General features: G+C 41.2%; 1 protein-coding gene across 2 annotated transcripts in view; it reads left to right on the top strand.

The window, feature by feature from the left end:
• Cav1 (caveolin 1) overlaps positions 1 to 20,421 on the top strand; it is a 31,964-nt gene extending 11,543 nt beyond the window's left edge. For both annotated transcript variants that reach the window (XM_027389938.2, XM_035451157.1), the window contains exon 3: positions 18,250 to 20,421. In XM_027389938.2, the coding sequence (XP_027245739.1) occupies positions 18,250 to 18,591 (342 nt within the window). In that variant the 3' untranslated portion in view covers positions 18,592 to 20,421. The remainder of the gene's footprint in view (positions 1 to 18,249) is intronic.
• The last annotated feature ends 1,135 nt before the right edge of the window (positions 20,422 to 21,556 follow it).

Below are 21,556 nucleotides of genomic sequence, written 5' to 3'. Positions count from 1 at the left end.
GGAGAAAGTTCTATTGAGTTCTGCAGGGAGTTTCTCTGTCACTTCCTCCCTAGGCATTACATATTTGTTCTAAAAAAAAAAAAGAACAAATGCCAGGAACAAAAAGCAGGCTTAACTAGCGCATTTTATAAGGCAGCATTAATGTCTTAAAACAACTGAGGTGCTCATCAGTCAGGCCTCACTGTGTGCCTTCCCTAGGCTGTTAATGGAACTCGGCTGGGAGTGAGCATCCCAGGGTATAGCAAGGAAAGGGCACTGCATTTGTTAGATTCATCATGGATTATTTTTGTTAACTTAACAAATCCTCCTTTCTTGTGTGTTCCTCAAAAAGCCAGGCTTTTTGTCTGTTGTTTGTTTTGTTGCTTTGTTTTTGTTTTTGTTTTTGGAAAGGGCATCACTGGAAAAAAAAAAAAAAAAACTAGTCACAACCAATCCCCCAAATTATTTTTTGATAAATCCCTTCCATTTTCTGTAGTTAGACAGTTCTGAGAATGAATTGTTCCCATAAAGCATGCTCAAGAAATAATAAGGAAGACAAACTCGCCACCAGACCCAGAGTACATGGAGTCCCATAACACTACCCCCGCTGCCCCCCACCACACACACACACATAAGGCTCCAGCCACCCTGCAGTGGCAACCTAGGATGCCTGTGCTTCGGGAGAGCCTGTAAGGCCTGCTCTTTGGAGGACACTGGTCTAGCTCTCTCTTTTTCTTGCCTTATTCATGTCTAAGTCCTATAGGGCAAAGCAATGGCCCTTACTTCTTAGTTGCCTCCACACTTCAAGCTGGCCCTCAGAGCCCAGCACTGAGTCAGCCACCAGGAAACAGAGGCTCAATTGAATCAAGGCTCTCAACTTCTTTCCCAACTTGGTCCTTCTTGAGTGAAAACACAGTTGAATTACATTTTCACCTGGCTTCCTGTGTGCCTTTTTATTGAGCACAGTTTAAAACCTTGTCAGAAAAGAAAAATCTGAAGCAGCGATAAAACTGTCGAAACTATCAGTTGAAGGAAAATGTGTTCTATATGTATGTATGACTACACACATGCATATTTGCCTGTATTTGTAGTACTTGTATGTGTATTTTAATATGCAGTTTTCAATTGTGTTTTGAATTTCTCTTTTAAACTCCAGTATTAGATGAGCACAATGTAATACATCTTCCTTGGGCCTTTTGTGTTGACCTCCCGGGGCGCCACAGATCAAATCTAAGCTCCAGGGTATCCCAAGTGCATTCCCAGGATGCCATTGGCTGCTGTTTGGTTTCCCCGATTCTTCCTTCCCTTTGGCTTTATCACTCTGAGGTGATGAGCATGCAGAGCTTAAAGGATCTGAATTCCATCCACTATTCAGACAGCAGAGACGAGTCCTTTGCCCCCAAAGCTGGTCTCTGACAGACCACAGATCTCTTCTCAGAGAAAAAGGTAAAAATAAAGCCAGAACAGACAGAACATAGCACTCTGGGGTCAGACGTTTACCATTACTGCTGTCTGTGCCATGTGCGATGAAAAGTCAGCTTTTATCTCAGATACGCGACCTGTTCTTGTCTTCTGTAATAGCAGATAGATTTACTAGGCTATGCCTAAGAATAATCACCTTGACTTCCAATAGGAATCTCAGCAACAGAATGAGTGTAAATTCTCTGCATTATCATTCTGTTAGAAACATATTGGAAGTAGAAGTGCCATCAAGAAAGAGTGTTGTTGGCATGTAACGAGAATTTTAAATGTGGGACTTGGTTTCAAACGTGCAGGCCAGAACCACAATCTCAGCATATACAATGTCTTGTCAGAGACAAGGGGGGACAAGTTGAGAGGTCTTTCCCCTCACAGATGGCACCAGATAGGATGATGTCATTAACATCTGTGATTCAAACAAAATCAAAGTGACTTTGACAAATTACACATATCCTATACAAAATAATGACCATTACAAAGCACAATTGTGTTAGAGGACTAGAAATAAAATATGTAATGAGAATTATATATCAATTAAACATGAAAAGAGTTCATAGAGCAAGAAGAAAGATGGAATTGTGTTTTGAGAACACTGATGATTTCAAGAAAGAAGAAAATGACACTGAGATTAAAACATGGAAAAAGAGCAAGGGGATTGGGTTGTGTCATATAACATTTTAAAATAAAGTTAAATTTCAGATAAAAAAAAAACCATGAAAATAGAAAAGCAACAGGGAAAGATGGCCACACAAGGGAACACGTGATGTGGAAAGCCAATATGCCTGTTAAGCACAGTGCAATAGAACTAACCCTCCACTATAATGGGCACAGCCCTCTGGGATCTCAATCTCTTTTGGGGACCACGACCTCTTTGGAGAATCACTTTAGTGTAAATATGCGCTTACTAGATTCATACACAAAATCCCTTGGGCAATGGGAAATGCAAATTAAGTCTTTCAGTTGCTCCAGGACATTAAGCACCTCCATAATCAAAGGATGTTTTAAAGCCGGCATGATTTGATATTTCAAAAGGAATGCCACCTTCAAGATTCTTTATTATGCTACAGACTGCTTGGTCTTGAAAGAAAGTGGAGACTCAGGAGAAACCCTAGAGAAGAGCAAGTTGCAGGTGATCAGGAGAAAATAGAAATCCCCCCCCCGGGGGGGGGGGCGTTAGGTCTGAATGATATTTTGGAAAAGATCCTCGAAAAACAGCTTTTTGCTTATTGTCAGGTTACTGGGATAGTCACAAGAGAAATATTATTCAGACATAGCCATCATTCAGGAAAATAGAAGGCTAATACAAGTCACTTAAGAAGCAGAAGATACTTTCAAGTAGTAACAGTGGTTAATCCTAGGAATGTGACACTAGAAGCGGCTTTCTGATAGTTGTGTGTTTATTTGCTTGGCTATACAACTTCTAAATCCCTCTACAATTATGCTTTTGAGTATGGCAGCACTTAGACCAGCCTAACATAGACATATATGAACACCTTCCTCTAGTTCAGCAAAAAACCTGGTGTGCTGAGGTAAATACGTGGTGTAGCTGCACTTGAATCTGCAATGGAGAATGAAAGTGGTAAACACCCAAAAGCAGAACACTGAAAAATGCATGCATTGTAGTGACCAAAAGGTCAGCATGAAGCATTATCTGTGTGGCAAGCCTGCCCTCCACTCCCTCCTACACAGTGCATATTCACAGAGCAGGCTGCTTGTATAAACCCCATTGTGGTAACCTTGAGATGGAACCTCATGAGAGGGTGCGGCTTCCACAGAGAGGCTCTTCAGATGGCCTCAAGTCATCTGGAGAGCATTTTAAAACACTGCACATTAAGATTAGTCTAGGATAGGGCCCAAGCTTCAAGGAGTCTTCCTTTGTAGCTCCTAGACACAGCTGATACATAGTCAGAATTAAATTCACATTAGTTTAGGCTCTAGGAATTTATTAATAAAAAACTGCATGACACAGAAAGATTTTCACAGCCATAAAGGCAGTAAGGTATTACTTTGCTAGATCCATATTGATGGTGTGCAGTATGGTCTGAACCATTCTTCCAGAATATATTGTTTTCTGTTGTAGCAGCTACAAGAGAGCTTTGCATGCAGAGTGAAGTTCATGGCATTTAGAAAATCCATCTATGGGTTACCTCCCGTCCATTTGATTATACTTGTCTTTTCTCCCCCAAGAGGACAGCCTATTTTCAGAGCACCAAAATGTCACCTCCAGTTCTTTTTCTTACCTACATTGAAGCTCACATGGGTTTTTCTCCTAAAATGCTGTAATATTCCTGGAGTGCCAGTAGCCACGGGGAACTTCAGAGAATCCACACTAGGCAGGTGCTACTGAGTTCTCCAGTGCCTCACACAGAAGAGGATCCTAGTCACTGACTGGCATTTACTGTCACCAGTCACACCTCAGAGCAGAAGAGGAAACTGAGTCCAAAAATAAATCTTAATTCCAGTCCTCTCTTGGACATGTATCTCCAATGATACTTTGGGCCTTAGAAAAGTCCTATCTACTTCCTGTGTCTACAACAATCAAAATATAGAACAAGACAATCTCTAAGTCACTTTCATTTCTAAAGATTTATAATTCAGGTAGACCATTCATACAACAGTAGATATCCAAAAACACATCTGGCAAAGACAGAATGGTGGAAGATGTCTGATCACTGATCATTAGTGTGTGTGTGTGTGTGTGTGTGTGTGTGTGTGTGTGTGTGTGTATGCTTGTTTGTTGAGAAAGGTTCTTACTAAGTGTCTATGAGTGTCCTGGGAACCTCTATGTAGTCAATGCTGGCCTTGAATTCATAGACATCCACCTGCCTCTGATCAATAGTATTTTTATTATCCTCAATTTTTACAATTGGCATCTTTGCTCTTAATACTGCAACTACAGCACTTAACGAAATCACCTTTGTAAGACTGAACTCACAGGCGGCCTGCTGAATCCACTTGTTCTACCAGACACACTTAGTTCTGAAGACTGTCTAGAGCTGGAGTTCATTTCACAGATCTGGACTCTATACTTGACAGTCTTCTCTTTCATTGTCTCCAAACTGGCCGCTTGTGTTCCCAGATGGACCAGAAGTCAGTTCCAAAGCTGGCTACAAACCTTCAAGGTTTCTTTTTCCTTTTTTGCAACTAGCCAATTCATCTAAGTTCATGAAGCAGAGAAGGCATAATTACAGCTTAGGTTAGAGCAATGGCCTAGTAAATTCCTAGCTAAATAGAAATGTCCTATGAAGCCAACAGTTGTCAACTGCACCTAGTCTGTGTGGCCCTGTTTCTGGAGTTCCTTTAAGGCCCATCTGTGAGCAATAGGATCAGATGACTAAGAGGCAAAAAGGCAGCATTCCTTTGAGTCATATTTTCCTGTCAGGGAGCTGTAAGGTTTGTTTCTCTCCAACTGACATAAAGTTTAGCATTTAAAGGCCCACATGATTTTTAATCCCATCACTTAGCACCCCAGCTGTGTGACTCTGGAGCTAAACATGAAGTCACTTGAGTTCTAGGCCACCTGAGTACTCCTAGGGGACTCATCCGCTCTCACAAGCAAAGCTACACCAAAACCTGTAGGTTGGAATACTATCTTCCTGGTCATTAGTCAACCTCAGGGCAGGCTTTTACCAAAACTATACCTGGATTGAAAAAAGTTACTATATCAGTGAATTGCTTCTAATCCATGAGCCAGATAATAACACATTCAGAACTCTGTTTCTTAAGGGGGGATATAATGAAGACAGTGGTTGGTCTTGTAAGTAGGAAATACCCAGTGTGTTGGTTTGAATGAGAAAGGCCCCATAGGCTCGTATATTAGAATGTTTGTTTCCCAGTTGATGGAACTGTTGAAGAGGAATTAAGCAGTGTGCCCTCATTGGAGGAGGGAGTCTCTGGGGGCTTCAAGTTTTCAAAAGCCCATGCCAGGCCCGGTCTCACTTGCTCTCTCTGCCTTCTACCTATCTACATCTATCAGGATGTAAGCTCAGGTGACGTTCCATCATCATGCCTGCCTGCCCCTATGCTCTCCCCATCCCAATGATGGTCAAGGACTAACCCTTGAAACCATAAGCAAGTCCCCAATTAAATGCTTTCATTTATCAGCTGCCTTGGTCATGGTGTCTCTTCACAGCAATAGAAGAGTAACCAGGACAGCAAGTTTTACCAGTTCATCCAGATATTTAACAAATACTGATTTATGATCTACTATATTCCAGAAACCTGGAGTCTGCTGCTAGCAGACACACACACACACACACACACACACACACACACACACACACACACACACACACACACGACAGAGGGGGAGAAGAGAAGAGGGAGGAGAGGAGAGGGGGAGACAGAGAGAGGAGAGCATACCATTAAATAAGGAACGATGAAGTAATAACCGGGTAGAAAAAGAGGGTTAAGTGAGAAGCCAGTAAGAGGCAAGAATGAAATCTTCGAGGCAAGATGAGAAATAGAGAAGCAGCCAGGTGGTGAGTGGTGGGAGAAGCAAGCCAAGCACATCCCACAGCTAGTGAGAGGCTCTGTAGCAAAAACAGACTTGGGCCTGGGCCTGGGCCTGGGCCTGGGTCTGGGAGATAGCATCCTTAACTCCTCAAAATCCTAGAAGCTAATTATCTGGAATCATGAGAGACAATGACTTCCTCTCGTACCTAAAAGCAAATGAGTACATCCCAGAAGGACATCACCGCTCCCTGGCAATGTTTCTTAAGTGAGTCTGCAAAGCCAAAGTTCTTATCTATTTAATTATACTGTCCCCCTTTCAATGACCTATAGCCAGTCTTATGACCTTGACCTGGCCCTGTTTCTTCATTTCGTTTATTCCTTCCCCAATAAGCAAATGCTTCCCAAATGTTAGGTGGATAAATAAATGGTTCCATGAGGCCACGGCAGCACCAAGCAAACATCCCTGCAATAAACAGAGGCATTCCAGGCTACAGATACTTCTAAACTTAAGATCCTGCCTTATCACCGCATACTATGATTTTCTATGGCAGGAATCTCAACCAGGTGCAATCTGTCTCCCTTCCAAGGGGACATCTGACAATGTCTGGAGACAGCATTACTTGTCACAATTTTGAGGATGTTACTGGCATCTAGTGAGTAGAATTCAGGAACAAAGATAATCATCCTACTCATCCTACGGTGCACCCCCCCATAATGAGGGCTTATATAAACCTAAATATCAACCTGCCAATCAGGTCTGTGTGGAAAGCCCCACTGAAAAGGTCAGGGGCTGTGTCTGGATAGTCACTTCGCTTAAAGTGTCAGTTCTGCGCAATGGGCTGTGATTCTTCCTGAAGAGACACTTATGTGTATGCTTTTCCCCATTTGCCAAGTAGCATCCAGGCTTGCAGGGATTTATTTGATTCATTTTCTAGTTGTTTAATAAACAGACTAAAAGCACTGGAGGGGAAAATATTCCATCCGTGAGGTAGAATGAAGACTGTTTTTAATGTTCCTTTGACTGAGCTGAAAGGTAGGAAGCACATTTGCCACCAGAAAGGACATGGTGACAACCACAAAAGGAGTTCATACTGTTTCAAAAGCTGTGACTAAAACATGTTTAGGGACTCAGGAGTAGCCTTCAAATGGCAAAGACATTTCTACTTGCTGTATCATAAATGAAATATAAGGAGCCCTTTTTAAAAAATAATATCTGTCCCATGGCATGTCCAGAAGCTTAAAGAATAACAAATGCTAAAGTATAAACACAGAATTAAGTGAGCAAGCCAGACCTTCAGGTGAGCCCTCTAATTGGGTGTTTGCACAAAATAAGATTTCCATACATTTAGGGAGGTGGGACTTTTCTATTGGAGACAGCATTTACCATGCCCTGGATGGCTACAGTTATTCCTCCTCTTGCACGGCAAATACAAGTGTGCCAAACACTCATTTCTCTCTGTCCAAGTTCACTAACACCCCGTCTCCAGCTTCCTATCTCTGGCCGTTCCTTATTCTATTTTTACACTGTTGTCTGTTCTCTGTCACCTCTTTGGTGACACTCAACATCAACAAGTGGCACCAAAAGGACACCAGAAGTCTGCGGAGAATAAAAGCAACCAGTGACACTGAAAATGGGGATGGACATGCATTTTCCAGGAGTTCCCACCACCAGACTGTTACACACATCCATTGTCTCCTGGACCGAAGGCAAGGGGTCAGAACAAGGCATTAGCGATACCAGGCTCCCTGTGAAACCTCTTGCAGATCCATGCCTTTTCCTTGCTTTCTGGTGGTTTGCTGAGCATTCTCGGCTGACTTTACATGGCAGCCGCTCAACACAGTTCACTGACTCCATCATCACTTGCCTTCTCCCCGAGAGTTTACTGGAAATTGGGGTTTTCATTTAGCTTGTAATGGGGACATAATTCAGTGCATGGCAGGATATAAGCATGGCAAAATATAAACTAGGGATGTACACCTGTGTTATCAGGCCAGGGATATCCTGCCTACAATGGGGAAATGAACTGTGAACCTCAGAGTACGTCTCACTCCTTCCTGACCAAGATAACTGGACCAGTGCTCCCGAGTCAGCTGATACTACCCTAGGCATTTCCTGTCAGTTAACCATCCCCATGGAGCTGACACCACCATACCTTCATATTCTAAGCAAGAAACCAAGACAAGGAGCAGACTAGCCATTGATGTGATGGGATGCTGTCAAGAAGGAAGGCAAATCCGGCATCCATGGCGTTGGCCTGGATCACTTATTGCATTTCTAGGATGATACATTAATACACCATTGTATTAATTCAGATCTTCACATTGAGGTTTTGAGATCCTCTCTGCTGGCAGTTTTTTTTCTTCCCTAGACATCCTACATCAGATTCAGGGCAGGAGAGAAAGAGGCCTAGACACCTTGCACAGACCACCGATTCTGATTCAAGATGCAGAAACTCGTTTTCACAGTATCGCCAGGAAATTCTGGAGTATTTCAGTGTTTGAGAAACTGTCCATCAGAAAACAAGGGAAAAATAAAATGCTATGGTTAAAACAAAAAAAAAGAGACAACAGAAAGGAATGATGAGGCAAGGGCCCCAGAGGTTCTGGCCTGGGAAGAGGGAGGTTGCTGAGGATTGAACGTGAGGGAGAGAGTTCAAGGCCAAGCTGAAGCCCAGGCTTCTCGCTGCAGACCTTTGTGTGCCTTCAAACCCACACCCCAAAACTCTTGACCTGCTCACATTTGTCAGCTTGCACTGATGCTCTGGTGATGGATGCATCTTTCTCCCTTGCTCCCCAGGAGACAGTCCTGGGAACTTTTCAAAGATGCAGTTACTTGTCTTCTTCCACTACAAAGCAACAGTCCTTCAAGCCAAGAAAATGCACCAGTGTTCCTACCGCAGATTTGCGTTCCTCTAAAGTTATGGGTGGGTCACTGCGGGGTACATGTGGTTGTAGGTGTTTATAACATAATGCAGATCCTCTCTCTGCCTTCAGTGCTGGCTGCAAGAACCACCACAGCCTCCTGCCCAGCGGTGCCAGTTTTACCCAGTAAAGTCTGCCTCTGAGAAAACACATGGGAATTAGGGCAAAGTTGCTGTGTTCTGGTAACATTTAATTGTGTTCTTTCTCATCGTCGTCCATACCCACAAGCTCATACACAATATTATTCCATCAGCTTCAAAGGCCTCTCAACATGTTGGAAACTTGTGTGGGAACAGAGGCGGGAGTTGGAACACACACGCTCTGTGTGTGTGACTGGATTTGGTGCACACATTAGAATTTTAGAAATGTGTATTTAATTTTGAAAAAAAAAACATACTTTTGTTTTCATTAAATGTAGAGTGATGGAAATACACCGGGATTTCTATTGAGTGACTTTTCATAATGATCATGGTAATTTTATTTTTTTACCAATAGTCCATATTTGTAGACTGAAATTAGGAAAACCTTTTCTGAGCATGTTTCCATTCATTTACCCATTAGCACTCTAATGCCATCCAGCATATGAGAACCCCGGAGAAGGAAGAAGGAAGCAAGCCCAGAGCTGCCCTTAGATGCAAGGAGTCATGGCATCCTCCAGTAAGGTTTACCATGGAGAAAAGAAGTCTGGTTTAAAGAGAAAGCCCTCGGGGCTGGAGAAAGGGCTCGATGATTAAGAGGGGGAAAGTTCTTTCCAAGGATACAAGTTCAGTTCCCAGCATCCTTATCAGATGTCTCATGATCACTTATAACTCCAACTCCAGGGCATGCCACCCCTTTCCTAGACTCCACAGGTGCCTGCATTCATGTGCATATCACCGACTCACAAACAGACAGATGTACACACAAATGATTTTGAAGAAAACTAAAAATAATATGGGAGCCCCAGAACCAGACTTGTAGTCTTAGCACTCAGAAGGCCGAGACAGGAAGATCTTCAGTTCAAGGCAGCCTGAGTGACGTAAGGAGATCCTGTCTGAAGTAAGAAAATTTCAGATCCCAGATTCCAGCCCAGCGTGTCTGATGACAGTGTTATAACTGAGAATGTGCATTTTAACACTTTTGCCCTTAGAAAAATCCTCTTGCCATGTTACTTGTGCTAAGACCTTCTGAAAACCAAGAACAATAGCTATTGCATTTGGGGATATTAGATTTTAAAGTCAAGATTTGGTTGTCATGGTGTACTTTCTAGACCCAAGTGACTCCAACAGTATTTCTGGCAGTATTTCTGGAAGGTATCATCCACCATGAGGCAGCTAATCCCCTCTGGAAATGTCCTCACACACATGCTGTGGTGTGGGTTGGACTGTAAACACTGCGTTGATTTTAAATCCTGTTAAGCTAACAATTAAGACCAACTATCACATTTGGTTCTAAGCTCAAGCCATGTAAGGCATATGGGTAGTTAGTCTCATACAAGCACAGTAAATGGACTAGTTATTTTTCTAAGAGTGTGTGGATTATAGAAAGTTTAAGATGTTGTATTTCTTTCGTATATACTCGTGGATTTTTGACTCAGCACCAAATTCTAAGAAACTAGGTATATATTCACATTACATGATTTTATGTAGGTATGAAAACTGAACTGCCTAAGGTAAAAGACAAAACAAAATGATAAGAGTGATTTGCTCCAGAATTAGAGTCATTGTCTACACCTTCATAGCCAATTATCCTCAGACTTAGTAATGTAGAACAACAGACATTCATCACTTTACCCTTTCTGTGTAGTGGGAAAGAAACTGACTTCTCTGACTGGTTGTTCAGGGTCTCTCATAAGGTGCAATGCAGCCTTCAGGATGGGATCCCCTCAAAGTCAAAGTTGGGCAGGTACCATATCCAGACTCATCCACATGATTGGTGACAATTTGTTCCTTTCAAATTGAGGACTTGGGTGTTTCAATATTTGATAGCCAGAAGCTGCCCTTAATTCTTGCTCATGCCTTCCTCTTTTAAGGGAACTCCATCATGGCAGCTAACTTCCAGCAGAGCAAGCCAGAGAGCAAGAAATGCACCAAGTCAGATGTTACAGCGTTTTGTAAACTCATCTTCAAAATGACAACCTTCACTTTTGAAGCACAATCATGACTTTTAGCCACCAACTCAAGCAGAGGGCATGGAAAGAAAGTGAACAGCTAGAGAGGGATCCTTGAGACCCATTTTAGATACTATTATATTTAAATTACATTTTTATAGATGAAAAACACATTGCACTGCTCCATTCATAGTTAATTTATCATTCTGATATTAATGTAAAGTAAACATTTCCTGAATTAGGTTTGGCTGCATTCTGTGGGAAATTCTTGCAATGTGGGAAGGTTGAAGCCAGACATGGAACATGTTTCTAAAATGTGTTCACAGTATGGCTACCAACAGAGAATGAAACCTAGAGCTGTGGTTTAAAATAATGGCATGTACACACCACCTAGGAAAAGCCACGTGGTCAATGTTGCTGGCATTGCTTCCATAGCTAGTCAATGGCAAAGAGAGCACCATTCCCAACCCCTTGTTCTTTTACCCATTCATGTCACCTCATGGTCACGAGATGACATCACTTTATGTAGTCAGCACATACTATTCTAAGTAGCATGAAAGGGGTCTTCCCATAAAACCCTGTCTTTTTTTATGAAGGAAGATAAAGTTTTCCCAGGGGCTCAAAATATAGCTCAGCAGTTGAGAGTGCTTACTGCTCTCACAGAGAACCAGAGTTAACTTCCTGCCACTCACATTGGGTAGCTCAAAACTGCCTGTAACTTCACCTTCAGGGACTCTGATGCCCTATTCCAGCTTCTGCCCGTACCCACATACATGTGTACATACTAACGTGCCCACGCGCGCGCGCGCACACACACACACACACACACACACACACACACACACACACACACACAAATAAATAAAAAGTAAATCTTAAAAAGAAAAGCTTTCTTGAAATTTCCACCCAGCAGACTAACTTATTGGTTAGAACTGGGCCATATGTATATTCTCAAAAAACCACAAACCACTCACCAAAAAGACTAACATGATAATCCTAGGTATAAAATAACCGTGACACAACTCTGAGATCAGGAGACCCTTCCAATTACCTAAGTGGTTAGAACTCTGCTGGGACAGCAGTGTGGCTGTGTTGAACAGACAACAGATGCCTCTTCAGCAAACATCCTCGTAGCTGCTTTGTGATGGGCTCCACACATACATTTTGATCATGTTAATGATGTTCTAATAGATATTTCTTACAGTCTTTTATTTAAAAAAACTTCTTTATTAAGCAGGGTGGTAGTGGCACATGCCGTTAATCCCAGCACTCGGAAGGCAGAGGCAAGTGGATCTGTGTGAGTTCGAGACCAGCCTGGATTATAGAGCGAGCTCCAGACAGGCTCCAAAGCTAGAAAGAACCCCTGCCTCAGAAAACCAAATAAATAAACTTCTTTATTGAATCTCTGAGGGTTTCACATCATGCACCCCAATTCTGTTCACCTCCCACTCCCTCGGCCCTCCTCATCCCTGCTATGTCCCCTCATGAAAGAAAACAAAGTAAGCAAGCAAGCAAAGGCTAGAGAACAAAACACACCCAACAAACCAAAACAGAACACTATTTCTTATATTCTAATAAATCAGAGTTTCCACTAACAGTACAAAAATTTATCTCCCTCCACTGAAACCAAATGTGAAATCATTGTTGTGCATAAAACCATAAAGGTACTCAAATTTTCCTTGACTACTTCTTAATCAGAAAACAATGATCCATATTTTGAGACAGAAAAAAACCTGACCATGTTTCCTGATTCCTGTGTACATATAAACTGCCTCTAATATATTACCTTAAGACACATTCAACAGGACAGGATCTTCTGAGATTTATTGCGTTCGCCAAACACTATCAAAACATAACAAGACGGATTGCTTTTCTTGACATCTGTTGCTAGATTTTGTTATGTTTCAGAAACAGCTGAGGCTGTGCAAAGGTATTTTAGCATCATTTGTAAAGCTCCAGTAATATAAACTGTCGACTCCTGAGAAAGCATCCGTTGAGATACAGGAATATTGCTGAAACACAGCTGAACCTTTGGTCTGTAGGCCTGCATAATGATCATTACCAAAATGGCAACATGTTCCTTGGATTACAGAACAGAAAAAGCAATTCTTTGGTGAAATAATTAAACTTCATCTGAGGCATCTCTTTTCTAAAACCCACAGGGTGCTCACACCACTTGGGTTTGTTGTCTTGTCTCATCTTTTAAGAAAAGCCAATTTCTAGTCCCTATGCCATTCCAAATCTGAGTAAGCAGACCAAGTTCTAGGTGAGGCCAACAACACTAAACAGAACATGGCTCACTAACTGCCACCTAGTCAATGGCAGGGCAAAATTTCACACCAAGGTACAGTTACAATGGAGGGGGACAAGTGGGATAAGCCCCCTTGGAAACAGGACTCAAGAGTGGCAATTTTGATGGAAGGTTAATCAAATGCTTTATGTAAACAGAGACCCCCCAGGGCAGGGCAAGGGGGGATTTGTGTGAGGTCTCTGGAGAACAAGACAATGTCTAAATTCAAGTACAAGACCAGAAGTTGTTCTTGTTGGTGACAAAGCACAACCACCAGACTGACTGAGAATATGTGGTGATAGCTGGCAGTGGTGGCAGAAGCCAGGAGAGTTCCTGAGAATGACTTCCAACCCTGTGTCTGTCATTTGATGAGTAGATAGTCTTGGTCTAGCCAAGACAGTGGTGGCCGTGGATTCCTGTGTTTTAAATAGGACTGCAATTGTTTAAGATTCTTTGATTTGAATTTCTATGAGTCTACTAAATAGCTGTGCCTTGGTTGGTATGGAAATTTGCCCTGCACTGACTAGACAACTGTTGACTTAGCAGAACTATGTTCACTTCGGTGCACTTAGAATGCAAGTCAAAATAGACACTAAAGATAGTTTTGTTGAGTATTCCTTGTGGCTTGATGGTTAAAAGTGCTTGCTATACAATTATGAACATCAGAGTTTAGACTCCAGCACCTGCCACACACAGACATGCACACCCAGCTGAACAGACACATATGCACATACAAGCACACACACCACACACACACACACACACACACACACACACACACACACACACACACACACACACACTTTTTTTAAAAAAGTAACCGTTTCCAGTTTTCTTCACCCAGGCTGAAGTAGGAAAATGTCATGAGCACAGAATTAAGAGGACATCTCTCTAATCCGTATGCAGAGACACTGCCAAGCCAAAGTCTTAAATGGCAGGGGGCGATGTGTGGGTACCTAGAGATAGAATAGGTATGTGAAAAAAAAAAAGGAGGTGTGGGGGTCTCTGGCTGTTTGTACACTTGGGAATTGTGAAATTAGCATTCTAATTTCAGTTTTTCTGCCTATCCACTTGGGACCATCAGACTGACTACCTCATTTAAGCATTTGGTGCCTCAGTTTCCATATTTACCATTAAGCTTGACAGTCCCTGGCTGAATTTCCAGGACTGTGAGAAGATACTGCTCAGAGCAATATAAATAACATCAGTTCACACAACTCAAAATATCTCTGTTACCAGACGTCCTTACTTAAAGTGGTAACGTTAACAAGAGCCATTCCTTCAACAACCACAGTGAGTGTGTTTCTGGTGCCAGTCTACCCGGCAAAAATTAAGCACCAAGACTAGTGTAAGAGTTTGGATTCCCACAATGCAGAAGCAAAAGAAGTGTAGCGCCGAAATGTGACACACTCCGGCTTTGCTCTCCAGCATCCGGGGGACCTGGAGCAATGTATTAACTTCCCTCAATATCGTCATCTGTGAAAAGGAGTAAGAATGGACATCTCAGAGGCTTGCTAGGAAGGCGATCACAAACAGGTTAATCCTTTTGCGCCAGGTGTAGGGGGTGAATTCGCAGCTTTCCTGGGCTGTGTCAGTCATACCTGCTTACCTATTAAAAACCTTAGTCAACAGATCCAGGAGTTTGTTGATGCTTTTGCTTATTGAGCACTTGCGGCGTTTCAGGCCTTTGAACTCAGTGAGTACTCTTCAAAGCAGTTGGGTACTGATGTAGAAATGGAGGTAGAGAGGAGGAAGGGCCCAGCTGGCCTTAATGCTTCATCAGCCCGCCTTGCTTCTGCTCCTAGCTACACAACATCTGGTTACACTATTTTATTCTTCTAAGCTACCATACTTTCTTAAGACTAAATTAGCAACATAACTATTATTTATGTAATTTTTCATCATTTTGTTACAGAAAACCTGCACAAACGTCTCTGGGGTATTTGAATATTATACTCACTTCCTGTTTCTGGAGGGAGAAAAAAGGAGAGAAAAGACTTTCTAATATGCTTGCTGAAAAAGTACTTAGACGTACTGTTAAGGGAATTGTTATCAAGAAATTTTACATCCAAATTTTACATCCAAATATTTGTTCCTAAGTATCTTCCTAGGTATCTTCCCTAACCAAATATTTGTTAATATGGGCCAATTACTTATATTCACGTATGTGTCTACACCCAGCCATACACACATGCAGTCCCACTGCCCCTGAGGTCATGCTAGGGGGAGGGTGGGTGTGGCAAGATTCTACCGCTATTCACAAGGCTTTTCATTATTGGGAAATACCCTGAATTTTCAACAAGTTTTTTTCTTCTTTTTTTCTTTTTGTAAAGTGACTCAGTATTTAAGAAAACATCAACTTCTTTTAGAATAGATTTGATCCTCAAACCAACCTCTTACTCACCTGGACAGTTCATTGTCATTTCTGGGGTAATAGGTAATACATATTCCCTTTGATAAAAGCAATGGACCTTTGCCCTTTGTGTGCTCAAACAGGTGTGCATGCCCAGGATATTTGCAAACCGACATTGTTTAGCCTTTAATCCCAGATTTAAATTTTTCTGAAAATTTTGCAATTTTGACATCTTCAGTTTTATTTACAAAGTAAAAGCATCTTTAAAAAGTAAAGAGAAAGGGAATATATTTTAGCTGAATCAACTAAAAATTTTTCATTGCTTTGGAAGAATTTATTCCCATAACCTTGAAAATAGATAATTACAAATAAGTATAATGTACTATAATTATAAGTGAATATGTAACATATTCAAGTATTGATATAATTTGCCAGATATTTCCTGTGAGTGGTGTGTATGTGTATATGTACATTCACGTGTGTGTATGTGTGTGTGTGTGTGTGTGTGTGTGTGTGTGTGTGTGTGTGTGTGTGTGTGTGTGTGTGTGTGTGTGTGTGGTATGTATGTGATAAAGGACATATCAGGTGTTTCTCCAAAGCCATCCATCTTTTTTTTTATTAAGGACAAAGTCTCACACTGGTTGAGAACTTCACAATTAGATGAGGCCGACTGGCCTGCTGAGCCTATGTCTGTTTTGGGTTCTTTTAAAAGTGGTTTCTGCGGCCAAACTCATATCCTTATGCTTGTTGCTGAGCCATATTCCTGGCTTCTTACAAGCTGTGAAAAAACACAAGTGAATCTTACCTCTCAGTTTAGTTCTAAATGTGCTGAGGAAAAGCACAATGACTATTTACAAAATTATAGCTGAACTATTTTTGCATATTATACTATTAGGACATTGGGCAATAGAGCAAGAAACAGAATGTTCTGGAAAATAAACTTTAAAGCTGGTAAGCATCGTGTACTTTTTCCAAAAGACCTTTCGTGTGTTAAATCAAAGGTGACTCTTTGGCACTGCGCAGCAGCCAGAAGTAACCTAAGTTCTAGCCTTGACTCTGAGCTCTGGTGGCTGCAGGAATAGCCAACAGTTTGTGTGGATTTCAAACTCTTCCTGAACCCTTCACATAGCCACCGTCAGCAAGCAGTAACCCTGAAACTATCCAGTCTTCCTGATGACAAATTGTTTTTAATCCTGTTCTTCATTTATTTTACATAAAGTCTAAGGATTAGCCATGAAGGTGGACAGGTACCTAGAAGTGAGTGCTATTGGAAAAGGGCTGAAATTGCACCAACACCCTATAGCTTATGTCTGTCTTTAGAAATTCACCATGTGTCTCTTCTTTTGTGAAGTAACAGGAACTTACTGTTCCAGGTAGTTTTGAGATCCCAGATCACCAATGCATAGAAGCATTTGGTGACCGAAGCACTACGTGAGTGCAAACTAGGTTGATTGCTTCCCAAGAGCAATTTTTGATGTATTCAAAATTCCTGGGCCATGGGTATTTACCAAAACTATATTCTCAGCTTGTCCAATTCCAAAGTGACGTTCTCTCCTGCTAATTTAAAGTGTTTTTCTTTCTACTTTTCTCCTTGCTCTAATGCTACTTGTATTCTCCCCAACAGTCAGATCAGGAGTTCAAAGGTCATCTTTTGTTTCTCTCTTTGAGATAACCAAATCTTCCCATGATATACAAAAATTATTTCCTTTTTTTCTCTTGATTCTTTTCCTTCCACATTTTCCTCCTTCTTTCTCCCCTATTTCTTTTTGTCCTTTTATTTTCTTTTTATGACCATTCCCATATTGACTATGCCATCTTCATTTGGGCTTTGCCACAGTCTCCCTGCTGGTCTCCTTCCCCCTTTGTCCAGAATACACACTCACACACACTCACACACATGCACACACACACACACACACACACACACACACACACACACACACACACTTATACACATACACGTACATTGTCAAATTCATCCCAAGAAACTCTACATGGCTCTGGCTGCACTTCCCTGCTCTAATATCTTCATAGACCCTCACTTCATGGAAAATGTTTGGCGTCAACCTCTTTCTGATACTGTCACTCTAGTCTCAACCTGTCTTTCTGATGGGGTTACTATAGTCTCCTCTGTTTGTGACACTCCCTGTCTTCATTCTTGCTTGCTCCTGAGTCTTGCCTCCCATCCCAATGCCTCAGATCACCAGTGAACACATTTCCTGACATGATTCTGCTAATCCTGTTTGGAAAGCCATTAATGGATTCTAAGCTAACTAGTCCTCAGTCCTGTATGTTAAGATTGTCGTTGAAGGCAGTAAAATCATGTCACATTCTTTACATTTCACTGTTTTGTGTGTCCTTAACCATATTTCTGAGTTTTACTTTAAAGCAAGAAGGTTAAACATACTCATATGTTCTCAAAGCAGTAGTTCTCAACCGTTGACACAGTAAAGAAACATCTGGGGAATATGTTAAAATTCCTTTGGGCTCCACTCTAATCAGATCTGAGAGGAACCCACATATTCACGTTCCCAGTGAGTTCCAAGGAGGCAGATGCTATTGGTGGCTGATATTGTCTGTCACAGGGCTGGCAAACAAATCTTAGACACTTGCATAAATCTCAATTAGTGTGTCCCTCTTTTCGTCTGTTCACACTCACATTCTGCAACTTCTTTCTTTCAGATCGACTTTGAAGACGTGATTGCAGAACCAGAAGGGACACACAGTTTTGATGGCATCTGGAAAGCCAGCTTTACCACCTTCACTGTGACAAAATATTGGTTTTACCGCTTGTTGTCTACCATCTTCGGCATCCCTATGGCGCTCATCTGGGGCATTTACTTTGCCATTCTCTCTTTCCTGCACATCTGGGCAGTTGTACCATGCATCAAGAGCTTCCTGATTGAGATCCAGTGCATCAGCCGTGTTTATTCCATCTATGTCCACACCTTCTGTGACCCACTCTTTGAAGCTATTGGCAAGATATTCAGCAATATCCGTCTCAACATGCAGAAAGAAATATGAGTGACATTTCAAGTATGGAAGCATTCCCAATTCTTTTTTCCTTATTATTTCCTTGGTGCCAATTTCAAGTTTCAAGTTGAAATTTATGAATGGTTTGTCTTGGTCCAGAACAAAGAAGTTGTTCCCTCAGCTTTCATATGTACTACTTGTCTCTTTTGAGCTACTGCATCTATTTTTGACAGTCTGAAATGTTTAAACCCATTGCTACCCTTTCTTTTGTATGTGGACCATTGTTTTATTGGCTAAGATACAAACATATTGTTGAAAATAGGAAGAACTGGGGGTGGGGATGGAAAACGAGGACCAACAACCTCATCTGCCCATTCGAAAATGGTGATACCACAGAAAGGGAAGAATTCCAGGCTAAGGCCTCATGTTTAGGACAAGTGGGCAGGTTTTAAACAGATACTTCCCCGGCCATCTCAAGAGTTAATTGTTGTCATCACTGTTAACAGTCACAATCTAGTGGGAGCTAGCGATCACTATCAAGTTGGAGACCTTAATATCATCATGATACCAGTAATGTCTTATTCATCTTGACATTTTAACCTGTTATTTTGTGTTCCTGAATATTTGTTATATCTATACCGAGACCTGGGTGCCTTCTAATTTTTCTTCTCCAATAGGCTCTAACTCATCAACTTTCATTATGCCAGCAGCTTTCCTAAAAAAACAAAACACAGAAAGAAACTCTGCTTGCTAGTTCTCTATACTGGTTTCTGACTCTGACATACAGAACCTGTTGAAATTGATCTCTGTGCTTTGTCATGTAGCATCTTTCTCTATGACAAACCTGATCAACATTAACCCAATGAAATGATTTAAAGCAGACAAATGGGGCTGAGCTCTCTCTAGAGCTGGCAGGGGTGGAAGCCAGCTTTCCCTGCCTCTCAGTGATTGAATGTCTATTCTGCTTCCCTTATTTTCAAGAAAATCACACTCGATTGCTGGGACAGTTTAGTGGCTCAGTGCTGTACTGCATTCTCAGCTGATCAGTGGGCCTCCAGGGAAGGCTCTCCAAGAAAGGAAGCCACCAAAATGAGACTGCCAAAGCTGTTGCAAGCATGATCCCTTCTATGCATCGCACTTGGAATAGTCTGTAATGCTGTGACACTTGACCTCTCCCCCTGCCAGGAGCCTTTGGACTAATACAAGCATCACTTTGTTAGGAGAGAAGGTGGGGGAGGGGACAATAACAAAAGCTTGAGGTAATGTTCTTGCTGGAGTAAGTTCTAGGTCTTCTGAACCCAAACTGAGGAATTTCACCTGTATACCTGAGTCCTCTAGAAAATGGCCTACCTGAGACAGCCAAAAGCTATTTATTCCCCCACTCATATTAAAGCTCTGCCCTTGGGGGATAAATATATTTTTAAATTCCAGGTGGGCTTTTATTTTCATTTTCATACATTTATTGGAATTCTGCTTGACTTTCATTTCCTCTCTCAGTTTTGCTGACACTTTAACTATGAACCTGCTACCTACTTTGATTGTTTGCATTTTAAACAGACACTGGCATGGACACAGTTTGACTGTTAAACTGTGTACATAACTGAAAATGTACTATACTGCATACTTTTTAAATGTAAAGATATTCTATATCTTTATAGAAAGAGACTCACTTGGGAAATGGTTCTGCAATTCAGTCTGTAAACTGTGGGTCCCAAGACATGTCTGTTCTTCCTAGATGCTCAGTCTCATGTAAGTCAGTTGCTGGTTCAAAAGGTTATGAAATTTTATATGCTTACTGATATATTTTACACTTTTTTATGCTGCATGTCCTATAAAGATTTCAAATCTGCACAATAAAAATGTTTAACAGATAAACAGGTATGCATGTGTATGTGTGTGTTTCTATGTAGTAAGCATTGTATAATGTTATTTGCATGTTTGTAATGTGTTTGGGGTGGAAAACTTCTCAAATATTAAAAATTAAGTGAGATATTTCTGCTAAAAGTCCTATTCATGGATTACTTTGAATAATTTAGTTATAATTCATAAGTAAAAACAAAAGCATTTTAGTAATTCACACAATGATTTATTATCTATTAACCTGAGTCCCAATAACCTTATATAATAGATATTAATATTATCATCTCATTCCACTTAAATTTATATTTGGACTTCTGTATTAACGCTTGCCAAAGAAACAAACCCACAGGATAGAGACATGATAAAGATGGAGATTGAGACAGAATCCAAGAAAAGAATAGAGAATAAGAGATAATCAGAATGACTTGGCTCTATGATTTTGGATACTGGCTAGTTCTAGAAGGTGAGCCAGGATGCTGGGGATCAATATTCCACTTTTCCAGTAATAACAGTGGGAGGAACTAATGTACCAGTTGCAAGGATCCAAGCAGAAGGATGTCTGTCTTGAGGGAAAATCAGCCTCTTATTGTACTTAGACCTTCAACTGATTGAATGAGGTCTACTCACGGGAATGAAGGTAACTTGCTTTGTTCAGCCTAGCAAGTGAAACATAGAACCATTCAACAACTCTTGAAGGAACCACTTAAAGGATAATGTTTGACCAGAAATCTGGACAACCTAAAGTCCAGTCAATTTGACAAATAAAATTAACCAGCAGAGCTTCCAAATTTAATTTAATTTTAAAGAAATCTCTAAATTCTTTTGGCTGAGAAAATTTCATGGAAGGTGGTAAGCTGGCAATGCTGCTCAGAATATGAATTTACTCATCATTTTGTTTCTACTACACATACCCTGACTATTACCACATTGTCCAGGAAGAAGAATGAGTGATGTGTCCTTAGGAATAAATTATTCTTCTGTTTTGTGATATGGATGTCTGATTGTCTATATATGAACAAAATCACACTGTAACTTGGTTCATCGACACACATGAAACAGGTCCATCACTGGATACACAAACAAACACGTGGTTTTGGAAGACTTTGATTCCATATTGACAATAAACAGCTTCATACATGACTTGTAACTTCCCCTA

Source organism: Cricetulus griseus (genome assembly GCF_003668045.3).
Source record: "Cricetulus griseus strain 17A/GY chromosome 1 unlocalized genomic scaffold, alternate assembly CriGri-PICRH-1.0 chr1_0, whole genome shotgun sequence".
In the NCBI taxonomy this organism is placed as follows: Eukaryota; Metazoa; Chordata; class Mammalia; order Rodentia; family Cricetidae; genus Cricetulus; species Cricetulus griseus.
This window is presented reverse-complemented; position numbering and strand designations above follow the sequence as displayed.